General features: G+C 37.5%; 1 protein-coding gene across 1 annotated transcript; it reads left to right on the forward strand.

Moving 5' to 3' along the window:
* The first annotated feature begins 1,688 nt into the window (after nucleotides 1-1,688).
* LOC148954733 (uncharacterized) lies at nucleotides 1,689-2,033 on the forward strand. Its single transcript, XM_089086480.1, has one exon. It carries the CDS (start codon nucleotides 1,689-1,691, stop codon nucleotides 2,031-2,033), a length of 345 nt encoding a protein of 114 aa, XP_088942606.1.
* The last annotated feature ends 13,917 nt before the right edge of the window (nucleotides 2,034-15,950 follow it).

The raw sequence follows: 15,950 nt of genomic DNA on the forward strand, positions 1-15,950 counted from the left end.
GAACTCCAAAGACATTAATAAACTTTGCCCGGAGACAATTTTTCCTTGGAAATACCTCAAAGACATTAATAAACATTGCCCGGAAACAATTTCTCGGAAACGTGTTCTCCCTGGGGATTCCATGCCCATATATGGTGTGGGATCGGGACTGACAGCACAGGTGTTCTCCCTAGGGACTCTATGCCCATATATGGTGCTACCACGTGGTCATGTCCGGATCAATAGGGTCATTTCTACTTTTATCATACAAATACCGGGCAAAAGACTATAAATTAGAGTTTTTTTTCTGTTTAACGGCCAAAAATTATTTATAAGCTCCTTCTGCAACATATTTACCCCAACAGTCCTAAGATATCCATTTTAAAGAAACGGGTCAGAAAGTTCAAGAAATGTGCCTTCAGAGATTGTATTATCCCTTCCTACCCAGAGACAAAGCATGAAATTATGGAGATAGCTCTGTTTAAAGTAGAGGTTTCATTGGCACATTTAAATGTAACCTTGTTAAAACCAGATTCAAACAAGAGTTTTTAATGTGTATGAGGCGAAGGGTGAGACCTTGGGAAGCGTATCCCTCCAACTATTTAACTTAATTCAACTGAGAACCATCTATTAAAACAAATGAAAGTACGAAAAAAATCTCTTTTTCCTCTTTCGGATTCTTCGGGGTTATGAAAAGAATTTTCGTAACCGATTAAATCTTAATAGCAAAAAAATATTAAGATTTAGGTATGACTGTCAAAACTCAAAATGCATTATATATACAGTGCTTCAAAAACTGGGCTTCGGGTTTATGAGCCTGCTGATTACAAATCTGGAGGCAAATACTGCAACAAAGACGTCAAAAATCAGATCACGCAAAGTGCGTGTTTTCACAAATGATGGACATGTCAGACCTAGCAGAAATCTGACTCATGCAATGATTTTCTATCCATAATGTATATTGTTGAAGCACCCGTAATTCGGTTGTTGGGATCCTACCATCTCCAATATCACACGCCTCTGAGCCCTAAATACGTGGACACGCTTTATCTCTTTCAACTAATGACCGTTTAGTTGAATGGATGTGGCCACAATGGTCAAACGTTAATCTTTCAAAATGATAAAGATCACAGCTTGACTGTGCTAAATCAAAACACGTCAAGTATGTATTTTCCAGAAGGTGTTTGGTTTCAACACATCAAAACAAACCAAGCACATATAACTCACATGCAGGGCCAGGTTTAAAGCTTTGACGCTTTTAGGCCCTTTCATTTTTACGAGAATTTTGGGGAAATCCCAGAAAATTCGGGGATAGTGGAAGCACTGAACAAAACACAACTGATGAGCCAAAAGTAATGGAAGAGAGAAGCGATACCAGAAAGGTGAATATTGGTCTTGATCTACCCGATTTCCAGAGTGCACCGAAGGAGCCCTGTCAGATAGATCTACAGCCACTGTCATTTGCTGATGTTCTACGGGCACTGAAAAACACGAAAAATAACAAAGCCCCCGGAGAGGATGGCATATCAGCAGAGATGTATAAGTTATCCCCCACACTATTGTGTCTGCTGAAAGACTTGCTTGTTGAGGTATGGACGACAAAGAAATTCCCAAAAGATTGGAAACTCTCAGTACTTATAGCGGTACATAAAAAAGGATACGAAGCAGTCTGCTTAAACAACTAATGTATATCATTAATAGACCAAGGGATGAAAGCCTTTTGTATAATCGCCCTCAACCGTTTCAAGAATGTCCGAGACAAGTTGACAAGACCAGAACAAGCAGGTTTCAGACCTGGCAGGGGCTGTCAAGAACATATTCTTACCCTCCGCCTCATCCTACAGCAGAGCGAGAGATTTCAACTGTCTGCTTTCACCACCTTCATCGACTTTGTTGCCGCTTTCGACTCCCTTATCAGGACCGAGCTTTGGAAGATCTTGGTGGAAGACGGTATCCCAGCAGAACTGATCGAGATACTCAAAGGATCCTATGAGTCTACACTCGCAAGAGTCCGAACTGCCGACGGCGAAACAACGGAATTGACGTTGTGTTAGGGGTTAAACAGGGGTGCCCCCTTTCGCCAGTTCTATTCAATTACATAATAGACTGGACAATGACGAATTCGCTATGCACCCACAAAGGGTTTGTCGTCGGTCAGAAAGAAGACAACCCGATCGTCCTGGCAGACCTTGACTTCGCAGATGATGTGTGCCTCAAGAGTAGCTCGTCGGTTTAGTTCCAAAAGATAGTCAACGATGTATCCTGTACATCAAAGAAAACTGGCCTCATGATCAGCAAGTCTAAAACAAAATTCATGAAAGCAAATGCCCCAAACCACCCATATGTCCAACTAGAGGGCGGAACCATCGAGACTGTTGAATAGTTCTGCTACTTTGGTTCTGTCCTAACACCAAATGGAGGTACAAAAGCTGACGTTAGAGTTCGAATAGGAAAGGCATGGGGTGTCTTCACAAGTATGAGAGATCGCTTTGGAATATACATGAAATTAGCATAAAAACGAAAATGAACGTCTACAAGGCAACTGTTCAATCGATCCTGCTGTACGTCCATGAAACTTGGATTCTGATGGCCAAAATAACACGTTCACTCGAAGTATTCGACCATCGCTGCATGAGACACATACTACGGGTCAGCCAATGGTTTCATATCTCAAACGCTGAGGTTCGAAGGAAGAATCTCTGGCAGACAGTCAAGAATGACCTGGATCCTTGGGATGGCTTCCGACGACACGGACGTCGCTGGGATAAAAACTGGCTGAAGATTAAAGAAGAAGCTGTTGCTGACTTATTATGTTGGATAAAGTCAGTCATCCCATCGTCCCTTTGTAATGGATAGGATGGATCTTCGTATAGGTCTAGCTGACAGTAAAAGTAAGTAAGTAATTTTTGGCCTGAAAACATAGTCCTTGAAATTCACTAAAATTGGTATTTAAGAGTTTTTTGAGCTTGTTGACTGCATATCTGAAGCTAATGCTGCAACATAAAGCAATACAATCTAAACGCGCTTTATATGCAAATAGCATTTGATTTTAGGCTTACCCATGGGGAAGGGTCTCAGATTATTTAACAAGCACGTAAAACAGGCTTCATAAAAACATCTTAACCGAAAAGTGGTCATGTTGCAACTTCTTGAAATCTTAGCCAAAGAAGGATTTTTGATATATAGAACTGAAGGTCCAAAATTCACGGCCCATGTTCCGGTTTCTTCTCCAGCATTCCTTCCCAGTCCCAAGTTCAATAACACATAGGCCTACATCTTTTGCCGTTTTAAACTCATAACTACTTAAGAAATTTATTGATATTATTAATAAAATCAATTAGCCAGCATTACTGCTGCCCAAGTATACAAAGGATGGGGCATGTCTTCCCTAGTTTTTAGCACTTCTAGATTTGGAAAGGTACTTTTTTGGGGGGACGTTTCATTCTAAAATACTTTTTCTCTCTTTCATTGAAAAAAGTCACAATCAGCAATTTCAATTGAATTAAGAAATTCCTAACCGCAGATTTCGTTGTCCGTCATTTCCACTTGTGAATAGTTGTGATACTTGTTGTAAAATTTTTCCTCAGCTCAGATTTCTTTTTGGTTCATTTTCATTCATCATTATCTCAGGATATATTTTTCCATGCATTTTGTCTTAGCTATTCGGATTGTCTTCTAACCGCAGATTCCGTCGTGCAAAATTTTCGTTTGCAATTCAGTGTGATTTTCGCTGTTGCTGTTCGGAGTCATTTGCAATCTTTTATAATTATGTATTCGCCATAGATACCAAAAACTGTTTCACCCATGGTAAAGGATAATGCAATTTGCTCATTAAATTGCAATATGAATGTGACGTCAATTAGGGATAAAGTACAGTGGAACAATCTTAAAAGTGTGTTAACTACACTTTTTTGCACACTTCTGCTCCTTGTAGACAGGATAGTTTCAGACTTACATTATTCATTTTCATCATCAGTTTGCGCTTTCTGGAGCGTTTTTTTTTATCATATTACATTTAGGAACATATTTTAATTGGTAAAACTGCAGTTTATCCCCTCTTGTGAAGTAGGTCTATAGGTAAACAGCGTCGTAACAAAATTCTTACTTCAATACATTCAGAAAATTTCTATCGTTATGAGCCTAAAATTGGGGCTATTCTTACTTCAAAGTATGCCAAAAATTGTAGTTAATACATTTTGAAGGCTGTTCCACTGTAATTTGTCCCCAACATCTCCCTTATGTGCAAATATATAGCATAAATTATATATTTATTGGGCATTTTGCCATGCGTCACTCGTGTTTCAAAACATGTAACCATAAATTGAATCAACGCTGACGAAATCATGAAACGGGAAAAGACACGGGGATTATCCACTATTGGCTATATATTTACACAAAAAGGGGGAGGGGTAAAGCGTAGTGGAGGAGCCTTCAAAAATGTATACACTACAATTTTTCTGCATATGATGAAGTCAGAATTGCTTTCTTAACTTGTTTCCTTCTCAATAATTCTAGGCTTATACCTTTCCATCTAATCGCTTCCATTTAACTGCAGGTAGCCCTACCCATTTTGGCACTTTTAATTTTTTCAATATGTAAAATATACTCTAAAGTATATTATTGGAAAAACAAAGAACCTTAGGGGAGAGGTCAGGTCAAAACCGATGAGATCAAAACCGGCTCCTACAAGTTTTTTAGGCTAAAATAGTCTATCGTTAAAGTTTCATCACGACAGTGCTTTTTGGAGTAAAAATATTCCTGGAAGGATGGGTAAACTTTCTGGAGCAGGGAAAGGGGATAGCAACCGTTACATTGGGATGAAATATGGCCTTAAGTTACCTCTCTGGTGTTGGTGTGAAATACAGCTGAAAAAAAAATGACTTTTCAATAATAGATTTATCCCAAGTTTCACCGTCATAGGATATTTCCCTCCCCCCCCCTATTACTGTGTTATATCTCAAATTTACGCTTTGTTCTCTTTTGTATTGAGGGGGAAGGGGGTGGGGCCAATATATACGAAATTCTATAAATGATATATGAAAAAGGTGAATACACTGCTCAATTCCTTTTTTATGCTCTTTTCAAGTATAATAATTAATTCACTCGTAAATGCAACCCCACCCCTGATGGTCCCATACATAGCCCAAGGAATATCTAAATGCTAAAAGAAAATACTAAAACAATGAAATTCCTATTATATGATAAGCAGTATGTTTTTATTAGTCAGATTATCATGTTTCCTTCCATTATTATATACTTTTTAAAATCCTTTTAAACAATATTTTGGTAAATTCAATCATACACCGAGATCAGTAACAGAGTGAGAAGATAAGCAGTTTAATATAGGAACTATAACATATGACTGCATTGATGTAACAAAGAAATACTTTATTAGGCCTACATTTGGGATCATCAGGAGGGGGGATATATCTGCAAGCAAATTGATTAGTCCATTTGGAGAGAGCATAAAAAAAGGATCGGCTACTGTGCTCATCTTGTCTCTGTGGTAGTAATTGAAACCCGTTTGTAGTAACCGGAGATTTGACTGGGGACATCTTAAATTTTCTCTGACTATACTGCAGTCGCCAAGTCGTGAAGATCCAGCGGAAAGTGGAACTGACCTATAACACCGGCTAGCGAAAATCATTGTGAATAACGACTGAAAAGCACGTTCTTTAAACATTTCATCGCTCTTCCATTTAGACCCCGAAGCCGCGCCGAAAATCGGCGGCGCGCCGCCGAGCTTGCATCAGCGCGCTGACGCCGCCGCTGATTCTATCGGCGGCGGCGTCACTAATGCGCCGCCGTTTTTTCTCTTTTTTGCTTATCGATATCGACCTCCGGGCTTCAACCGTCATCCCGGCTAATCTGTTTCTTAAAAATAAATACTGTCGTCTTGGGCTCGCCATGTATATCGGTTCATAGGAAGGAGAAGAAGAAATTTTTCTTGAAACAAAAATTCTACCTTCCACTTTAAAATTCTGTTCATTTTGCTTTCTGATTTTTCGGATTAAAAGAGGTAGGTAAAAGAGCATTAGGCAATTCCGGATTTTGTCATAGGCAGCGCACTCGCGATGTATAATTAAAGAAAACTTTTGGCACAATGTATTATTTTTTTATTTTTTTTTTTCCATACCCGGGCAATTCGTATCGAAGGAGTTGTCGTATAAACTTAAAAAAGGGCTCATTCGATTGGAAATTGGAATAACTAGTGCCCTTTTTAATAGTCGAAAGGGATTGGAGGGCAGCTAACATCCTGTCCACGCCCACCCTTTCCCCAAACACATCCAATCAAAATTGTAAGATAGCCATTTGTTCAGAGTAACTGATTTCCAGAGAGAAATTATATTTTTGAGGAGGCTACTCCCCCACAAGCCTTAGGGCAAGGGTTTTGTAGTTATGCCCTGGAGGTATATAAGAACGATTTTGGCTCAATGTATTATTTATTATTTTTTCCTTTAGACCAGGGCATTTCATATCGAAGAAGTTGTCGTAGAAACTTTGAAAAGGGCTCATTCAATTAGAGATTGGAGTGGCTTATGCCCTTTTTAATAGTCGAAAATGATTGGAAGGCAACTACCACCCCTTCCACACCCACCATTTCCCGAAACAAATACAATCAAAATTTTGAGATAGCCATATTGTTTAACGTGGTTGACAGATCTTGAAATTAGGTCTTAGAGGATGACAACCACCCTCACAGCCCTTAGGGTAAGGGTTGTTATTTATGCCCTGGGGACATATACGGTGTTTATAGAAAGCGTTGTCGTAGAAATTCAAAAAGGGATCATTAGTTTGGAAATCGAAAAGCCTAGTGCCCTTTTTAATAATCGAAAGTGATTGGAAGGCTTGAAATTTTTATAGTAGAGATCGATGTGGGTATAATGCATTATTTTTTTTTTGTTGTTGTTGTTTATACCAAGGCATTTTGTATTGAAGGAGTTGCCGCAGGAACTTCGAAAAAGGGCTCATTTGATTGGAAATAGAAAGGGCTGATGGCCTTTTTAATAGTCCGAAGTGATAGGAGGGTAACTAATCCCCCTCCCACGCCAACCCTCCCATTTGCCTTTATGTTTAAAAAGTAAATGTTGCCTTAAGATTAAATCAAAATGCACTGTGTTTATGTTAATTCCCAATAAAGCATCTCAGCAGTATCCCAAGAACGACTGAGGGTATTATGTTCAAACTTTCAGGGCTTCTTCTGCTCTTAAAATTTGACCAAATCAAAATAGCGTAAGTGTATCCAAGCTATCAAAGAAAGTAAACAAATTTGTTTGCGAATGTTATCAAGTTTACCCTTTCAGGTCAACTAGAGGAGGTATGAAACTAAATTAAACACTATTATTTGTGTCCAGATTTTTATAAGAGTCTATGTTTTTAAATTTTGCTGAAAATTGTTTTCCAGCATACAAATAGCAGGCCAAACTATAAATTCTTAAGAAAACGAAAAGATTTAAAGTATTATTTTCTTTTTCCCTGAAAAGACTATGCCAATATAAAACGAACAGAAATTAATTAAAAAAAACTGTTTCCAAAAAATAATTTTTTCAAAGAAAAGTAAAGAACTACATTAAACGAAAAATGAGCAAAATTAAAATCAAATAATCTACAAAGCGTTAAACTATCACAAATCAGCATCGATAAATAAATGAAGCACAAAACGAACAGAAATTACAATAAATAACCGAGTCAAACTCAAAACGAGCAGAAATTAACATAAGTTGGGCTCAAACCCCCTATGCCTTCCCAAGGCCAGACATTAATTTGTACTTTTTGGGTTTCATTTATTTATCGATGCTGATTTGCGGTAGTTTCCCGCTTGGTAGATTATCTAGAACTAGTATAGAAATATATCTATAGAAATCAATTACATTTTTTTGCACAGTTAGCAGAGCACACTGAAGTTGAAGTAGCCTTAAACTTTGACTTGAAACGTCATACCACTTCTTTCAGAAAAGAATTTCGGAGGTTCATTCCGTGTTGATAAGAAAAGAGGGTAAAGGTGCAGTTTAGTTCCTCCTGTAGTCTAGTGCGCAGGAGCCCTATGGTGAAGGTGCAGGTTTGTTCTTCCTTATAAAACAACTTATTTCAGCAGATACAAAGAAGAAGCCCATTTGCGGCATTCTGTGGGACCCCAAGTTCCAATGCTAGTATCAGATCCCGCGAGTGGCAGTTTACGCTCGTCAAGTTCTGGCTGTACCGGCCACATGTGCCCCAGCTAAACTGCTTTTTAGAATGACAGGACTGATAGTGACTGCAAAAAGATCAATGGCTCCAGGCGGAGTGAACAAACTCACTTTTGTTACATCAATTGTAACTGAAGTGATGTAACCGCTGATTTAAAATTGTTGGTGTTGTTAAGCCATGGTATTTGATTTGTATACAGTGTTTTTTTGATGTTGCTATTTGTTGTTTTTTTTTCACTTCCTTTTCGTATGTATTTGATGAACAGGAGATGTTTGAACTTCAAACTTTGAAAGTTATACACACATTAGCCTAAATCATTAACAAGAAGGAAATGACTAAACACGGGATTTTATAGGAACAATGCTATGTTAAACATAAACACAACATAAGTTTCCCTGGGTCTAGTGGCTAAAAATGAGAATTTTACTTGGTGAACATCGAGAATTCGACGGTGAACATAAACACTTTCCGCACGGCCCAAAAAATTCTTGTTTTGTCATATTGTTCTTGTATGTTTTTAGCCAACCATTTAAAAATCCTTAGTAAAATCGAGGTTGAACGTGCTTGGTGAAGTGGAATTTTTATTATTATTTTGAATTAGAAAAATCGGCGCGCCGTGGTCTAAAATCGGCGGCGCGCCGCCAAAAAAATTTTGGCGCGCTTGGCGGCGCCCCGCCGCCGATACTGAATCACACATTCGCCGCAGTCATTTCGGCGTGGCTCGGCTTCGGAGACTACTTCCATTGTCATAATACATTTTATGCATAAACTAGCGTTAACAATTGGGTCTCAGCCAATGGCAAGGATGGCGGAACTGTGTGGCGCACATGGCGTTATCAGATATACAGTATGTAGCGGAAAGCAGGTGACCCCTCAGGTCACAGTCATGATTTTGTAGTTTTCAAAAGCACTGTTCATATATTTACGTTACTGAATAAAAAATTCAGAAAAAATTGAAATTGGAGGCTTTATTCAAATCACGAGTATAATAAATTGAATTTAGCGCAAAAAATTACTATCAAGAAACAGTTGTCACTAGCGTCATGAATCCGCTTTCCAACTTTGGTAAATTCTTGTCTTGTCGTGAATCCAGACAATCACGACTGCCTAAATTCAGACATCTTTCAGCCCGAAAGCTGTCAGGCAGCTTTCAGCCCGTCGCGAATATAAGATGGAAAGTTAAGTTGGCATCACTATTAATCTTGCAAATAACTCACCAACAGGATCGTATCCAGGATTTTTTTTGGAAGGAGGGAGGGGGTTACAAGAGGATTTTTTCGGGGAGGGGGGGGGTACAAAGAAATAAAAAAAAAATGTTTATATTCATTTTTTTATTCCCCCCCTATATATGCCAATTCAGGTCAATAAATACCAAAACATTTTATTGAGTTAGGACTCAAGTGAATACACCATTCAATGCCTTTTTTATGCTGATTACGAATATAATAAGCATTTATATCGGGAATGATTTTCAGCCCCCCCCCCTATATAGGCCCCGTTAGGGTAAGTTAGGTTAGGTTGGGGTGGTTAGGTTAGGTATAGCCTATATAGGCGGGGCTGGAATTTATTTATAATAGAAATTCTTAATATATTTGTAATTAGGATAAAAAAAGGCATCAAATGGTGTATTCACTTTATTTGAAACTCAATAATATGATTTGAGTATATATTGACCCCAATTCAGGGTTAGGTTGTAGAAATATATACCCTGAATTGGCATATATAAGGGGGAGGCTGAAATTCATTTCCGATAGAAATGGTTACTATATTCGTAATCAGCATAAAAAAAGGCATCGAGTTGTATATTCACTTTATTTCTAACTCAATAATATGATTTGGTAGAACTTTACCGGGGGGCGCCCCCCTAGCGTAGTTTGAAGTAGTTTAACTTACTTAATTAACTCAAGTTTGCGTTAATTAAACTTGCTCCTAACGCAAGTTTGTCAGATCAACCTATTTTGCGCCCTCCCCCAATCTAGTTTTTTTTCGGATCAACCTACTTTGCGCCCCCCCCTAAAAAGTTCCGAATCCGCCCCTAGACCAACCACAAAGTATTTATCGCGCTCCATAATGTACAGTTACTGCTTATATATTTTACTTATTTATATCAATAATATTAACATATTTTACAACAATTAAATCATAAGATACTTACCATTAATAAAAATAAACAAAACTATGCTAGTCCAAAAATCCATTCTCAGCGCACACTGTTCATACTACCTTGATGCGTTAAGTAAAACCAGAGGAAAACATAGTCTGTTACGACACAAAGGCAGAAAACACGTTTGGAATTTATAATTGTTAATAAAACTCAGCCCAATAAAATATTTACTCTAATTAAAGAAATAGAGGCCGAGAGTAAGGAAACCTTGGATAATGATTAACATTAAGTTTCACAACTTTTACCTGATGAACATACCAAAATATTTGCGTGTTATAAATTATATTGAAGTGCTTTCTTAAATTAATTCAAATCACAAATTTAAGGCTAGCCGTTTTTGTAAATAATTCGTTTTGTTCCTGAATATTCGAGGGATATTTTTCTGATCGCACATTCAGTTCAGAAAGATATACTAAAGGATGGGGGGGGCTATGGACGAGCCCCCTCCTAAATCTAAACTTTTTTGGATATTTGGGCGCTTATTATTTAAAATATAAAATAAAATTTGTTATTTTTTATTATTATTGGTCCTCCCTCCTAAAATAATCTTGCATTCGTGCCTGGATGAAAAGCATATACAAAGTAAGAAATGGTGGGGCCTCCAGCCCCACATCAAGGGACTGTAAGTTATGCAAGTTGCCCAATGTTAACATATAAGGTTTTTTATTGGAAAAAGGGCATGTTTTAACCTGGGTCTCCAAAAGGCTTCGGATATTAAGGTGAAACATTTAGGAAATTTGAGAGGGATGCCGATCACAATCAAAACACACTATGTGCTTGCTGGTTGTGAGTAGAGAATATTGGCAATATCTAAGGAACAGCTGGGGTATTGAGTTGAAACTTTCAAGGCATATTGAGATGTTTAAGAGAGATTCGAGAGCAACTAGCCCCGACTCCTCTTTCCCCTTTTTAGATGGCTCTTCTTCTTCTTCTGCTCAACTTTGAGAGAAATTTTGAAATTGCCATTTTGTTCAAACTAGTCTAAAGGTCTAATAGATGTGCCTCCAGGGAAGCCATACCATCCGCAGCCCCGGGGCAAGGATTGTCAATTACTCAAATTTGCCCAATGTTTACATGCGTGATTTATCATTAGGAAAAGGGGGGCTTTTTGATTTTGAGGCTAAGGGTATTAAGGTGAAAGTTTGGAGAGTAGAGAGGAGTATATAAAACTAAATCAAAAGTCACTATGTACATCTAGTTTTTTGAAAAGGAGGATCTGCGCTATTTAAGAACGACTAAGGGTATTAACTTGAAATTTTCGGAACATGTGGAGGGGGAGGTTGAAAAGATTTCGGAGAATAACCAGCCCTCTTACCTTTTCAATGTACCCCGATCCTCTATCACTGATATTTTTTTTTTTTAAAGTGATCTTGTTGTCTAGTAACTATGTCTAGTATCTATGCTGTCTTGGTCTAGTAACTATGCCTCCGGGTGCATTGCTCCCCACAGGCGCTAGGGCAAAAATTGTAAATTGTGATATTTGCCCTTTTTAACATTCAGGAATTATTATAGGCAGCACAATAGCCATGCCTAAGTAAAGAACAATGTTGACAATGAACTATTTATTTATTTGTTCTCCTTTATTCTTCTATTTATTTATCTAACCAACACACTTTGTATAGAAGGAGTTGTCGTAAAAACTTCGAAAAGGGTTCGTTCGATTGGAAAATGAAAATTCTAGTGCCCATTTATGATCCAAACGTGATTGGAGGGCAACCAGGCTCCCCCACGCCCGTCATTTCTCCAAACACATCCAATCAAATTTTTGAGATAGCCATTCTTTTAATCATAGTTGAAAAGTCCAGTAATTATGTCCTTGCGGATGACAACCCACAACAGACCTCAGGACAAGGGCTATAAATTGTAATAATTGCCAATTGCTAACATATAAAGTTTTCATTGAAGGGAGTGTCGTACAAACTCTGGAGAGGGCTCATTCGACTGAAAATCAAAAGATCTAGTGCTTTTTAAGAGTCAAAAGTGATTTGAGGGCAATTGCCCCCCATCCCCCGTACTTTTTCCCCATATGCATCCAATAAAAGTTTTGAAATAGCCATTTTATTCAAAACAGTCAAAAGATCATATAACAAGGCCTTCGGAATTGACACAAACCCGTAGAGACTTGGGGGAAGGGTTGTAATCTATGCCCCGGGGTATATAAGGTTTTTTATTGAAGAAGTGGTCGTATAAACTTTAGAGGAGGTTCATTTTATTAGTTATTGAAGTTTGCAGTTCCCTTTTAATAGTCAAAAGTGATAGAGGGCAACTAGCACTACCCTTCCCCCTCCCCCTGCCAAAGTCCTCTTTTCCCCAAACACATCTTATTGAAGTTGTGAGATACTCATTTGGTTAAAATAGTCCAAAGAAAATGTAAAAATGCCTCCAGGGTTGACAGAAGCCCCCAGAACCCAGGGGCTAGGTTGGAAGTTACGCCCCGGGGGCATATAAGATTCTTATAGAATAGGTTGTCGCACAAAACTTTCGCATTTGATTGTAAAAATTGGAAGTTGTAGTGTTCTTTTAAAGAGTCAAGAGTGATTGGAACGCAACTAGCCCTCCCCCAAGTTCATCAATTTCCAAAACATATCCAATCCTAATTTTGAGACAGCTATTTTATTCAACATTTTTGAAAGGTCCAGTAATCCTGGGTTTAGAGATATAAAATCCCCTACAGCCATCAGTACAGTCAGCAAAGTACAGTCAGTAAGTGAGGATATTCGTTTATTGTTTATATATGCATATCTTATTGAGAAAGGCGGGCAAGTCTGACCTTTACTTTCCAAAAAGACAAAGAGCATTCAGTTAAGTCTTTCAAAGAATGTTGACGGGAGTATTGAGCTGAATCGATAAACGTTTATTGTATACGGATTGTCAAAAGGGCATAATTCAAGAATGACTAAGCACATTAATTTGGAACTTCCCAAAATCGATAAGCGGGATAAACAATTGACCAAAAGGCTATATTTGCACGCTACTACTACTACTACAGGTATTGCTGATTCTACTACTGTCACAACAACTACTACTACCACTAACACTACTACTTCCGTAGTGAGTACTACCAAGGCTGAGGATATTGAAATAAACACCTGAAGAAACGTTGAGGGGAAAGTTGTACTACATCAAAACATAATATGTGTATACAGATTGCTGATACGAGTGTATCAGCAATGTTTTTGGATCGGCTTACCGTGTCAAGAGGAAACTTTCGAGGCATCATGAGTGTGATGTTCAATTGACTAAAAGGCAACATATACCTCTTACTACTACTATTAATAATGTTGCTACTACTACCAATACACCACTTACTGCTACTACTGTTCCTATTAATAACCCTATTTCTATGATACTAGTACATTTAATGCTACGTGAATGAAGATGAGACTTTGACAAAATATTGAGGGGGAATTGGAACTAAATCACTACACACTATTTGCCTGTAGATCGTCAAAAGGGCATAACTTAAGAATGGATTTGGGTATTAGGTTGGAACTTTTTGTGAATGCTTACATGGGAAGATCAATTGACAAAAAAACAATAGTTGCATGCCACCACTAACACTACAACCACTGCTACTTTTACTAATTCTACTACTACTACTACTATTACTACTACTACTAATAATACTGCTACTAAACTACTCCAACTACTACGTCCAGTACAGCATCTTGGAAGGCTTAAAGTATTAAGATTTTCAGGGCGTCAAAAGGGCACATCAGCAATATATTTGGAACGGCTTACCGTGTGTGTATGACTTATCTTGCTTTTAGTAGGGGGTTTTTCACTAGCAGCAATAATCTGTGTCTAAAAACAAGAATCAAAATAATACATTCGCGCTTTGTCATGATGTAAATAAAATACATATTTGGAATTATGTATATTAATTATGTAATTCGAACTATGTATATTTGGAATTATATACAAATACATATTTTTATATTTGGAATTATGTGACACACACAACACATTATAATAAATAATACATTTGTACTTTATAACATTTCACGGAAGTCCAAATATAAAAGTATGAACAGATAACATACAAGTAAATAAGAAAACTCTGAAATAAAATATATATGGAGTGAGCCAAAAACATATTAATAAAATAACTCTAAAATAAAAATATATAGGGAGTGAAAAAACAAAGAAAAAAAAAGTCTTATGGCGAGTGAACCAAACCAGTAATCTGCACAAATCTACCTAATAAGCTTGTGCTTAGTCCTCTAGCCCAAGGGGATGAGGTGTAATAACCCTGGACAGCACGCATTGTGAATGCTTTAAACGACTTCTCACACCCATTCCTTAATATTTCTCTATCCTTGTCATATTTTCAGAAGTTAAAGATGAGGTAGCGTATATCTTCATATACGCCGTATGGGTCACAGTTGGGGGGTGTGGGCTAGACGAAATAGGCATGTTGAAAAGATTCAGAATCGGAGATATTTCTTTTGAAGGATGATTATGACCACAGAGATCTAAGAGCTGGGCATGAGAAAAATGGAGCCTAAACTCTTCTTCTTCCAAAATTTTTAACTGATTGAAGACAGAAATTCGGGACCAGGTATAGGGGTGTAAGTGATGAGATCCAGTTGGGATGCTTATTTTGCAAGCAAGTCTGCTTGTTCAATTCTGCTCTCCCAAAGTGCACGGGAACTCATATAAATAAAACTGATATACATTCTCTTGATAATTGTGTAACCAAGTTTTCAATCTGGATGGCAACATTTCTTGTTGTTGCTCGTGTGAAAGATAAATCCAGAACTGACTGTGAATAATTGCAGACAATATGCTTTTGATGTCTGATGTCTATTCTGCTTGACATGGCTTGAAGAGCGAAGTTGATTGTCATAAGCTCAACAGAAGAAACTCGTCAGGTTTGGGGGAGAAAAAACAAGGAGAAATAGATAGGCTCTGGCAGGGTATAATAAATGCACAACTGTTTTTCCCATATTTGCGTCATCTTTGTAAACTTGGGTGTAGTCCTGATAGTTTGCCATCTTTCCCAGGATGATTATTCTCACCAGTACCTGGGCAGTTCTTCATTTTTGTGACACTGATCATAGGAATAACCAATTCACCAATTACTATGGAAGTCTTAGAAGAAACATCATCTAAATTAGCAGTCAGTTTGCCGTTCTCTATGGATTTTTCCACACCAGGAAGGCATAGGAATATTTGGAAAGCGGGCATTTTGTTTGGCTTATAACGTGTATCAGGGTTGTGGTGACTAATGCTTTCTTTGTACATTAATTAAAAAAAACCTTTTCCACAAAATAAGCTTTTCAAAGAAAAGTAAAGAACTCCATTAAACAAAAGAATTAGGAAAAATAAAATAAAATAATCTACCAAGCGTGAAACTACCATAAATCAGCATAGATAAATAAATGAAACCAAAAACGAATAAATGTTTTTACTTTTATAACTTTAATAAATCAAATGATATTAACATTTTGATTACTAATTATCAGTAGGTGTATTAAAGTGACAATGCAAATTCATTTGTATTTTTTCAGTAAAGTGCAAATTTTTTTATGGCCTTGGGAAGGCATAGGGGTTTTGCGCCCAACTTATGTTAATTTCTGCTCGTTTTAAGCTTGACTCGGTTATTTATTGTAATTTC

The sequence above is a fragment of the Artemia sp. Qi Xiang Cuo genome, chromosome 3 (genome assembly GCF_049724085.1).
Source record: "Artemia sp. Qi Xiang Cuo chromosome 3, ASM4972408v1, whole genome shotgun sequence".
Classification (NCBI taxonomy): Eukaryota; Metazoa; Arthropoda; class Branchiopoda; order Anostraca; family Artemiidae; genus Artemia; species Artemia sp. Qi Xiang Cuo.

What these genes read in the sequence shown, in the direction of transcription:
- LOC148954733 (XM_089086480.1), top strand. Translation starts at nt 1,689, where the DNA reads ATGAAAGCCTTTTGTATAATCGCCCTCAACCGTTTCAAGAATGTCCGA.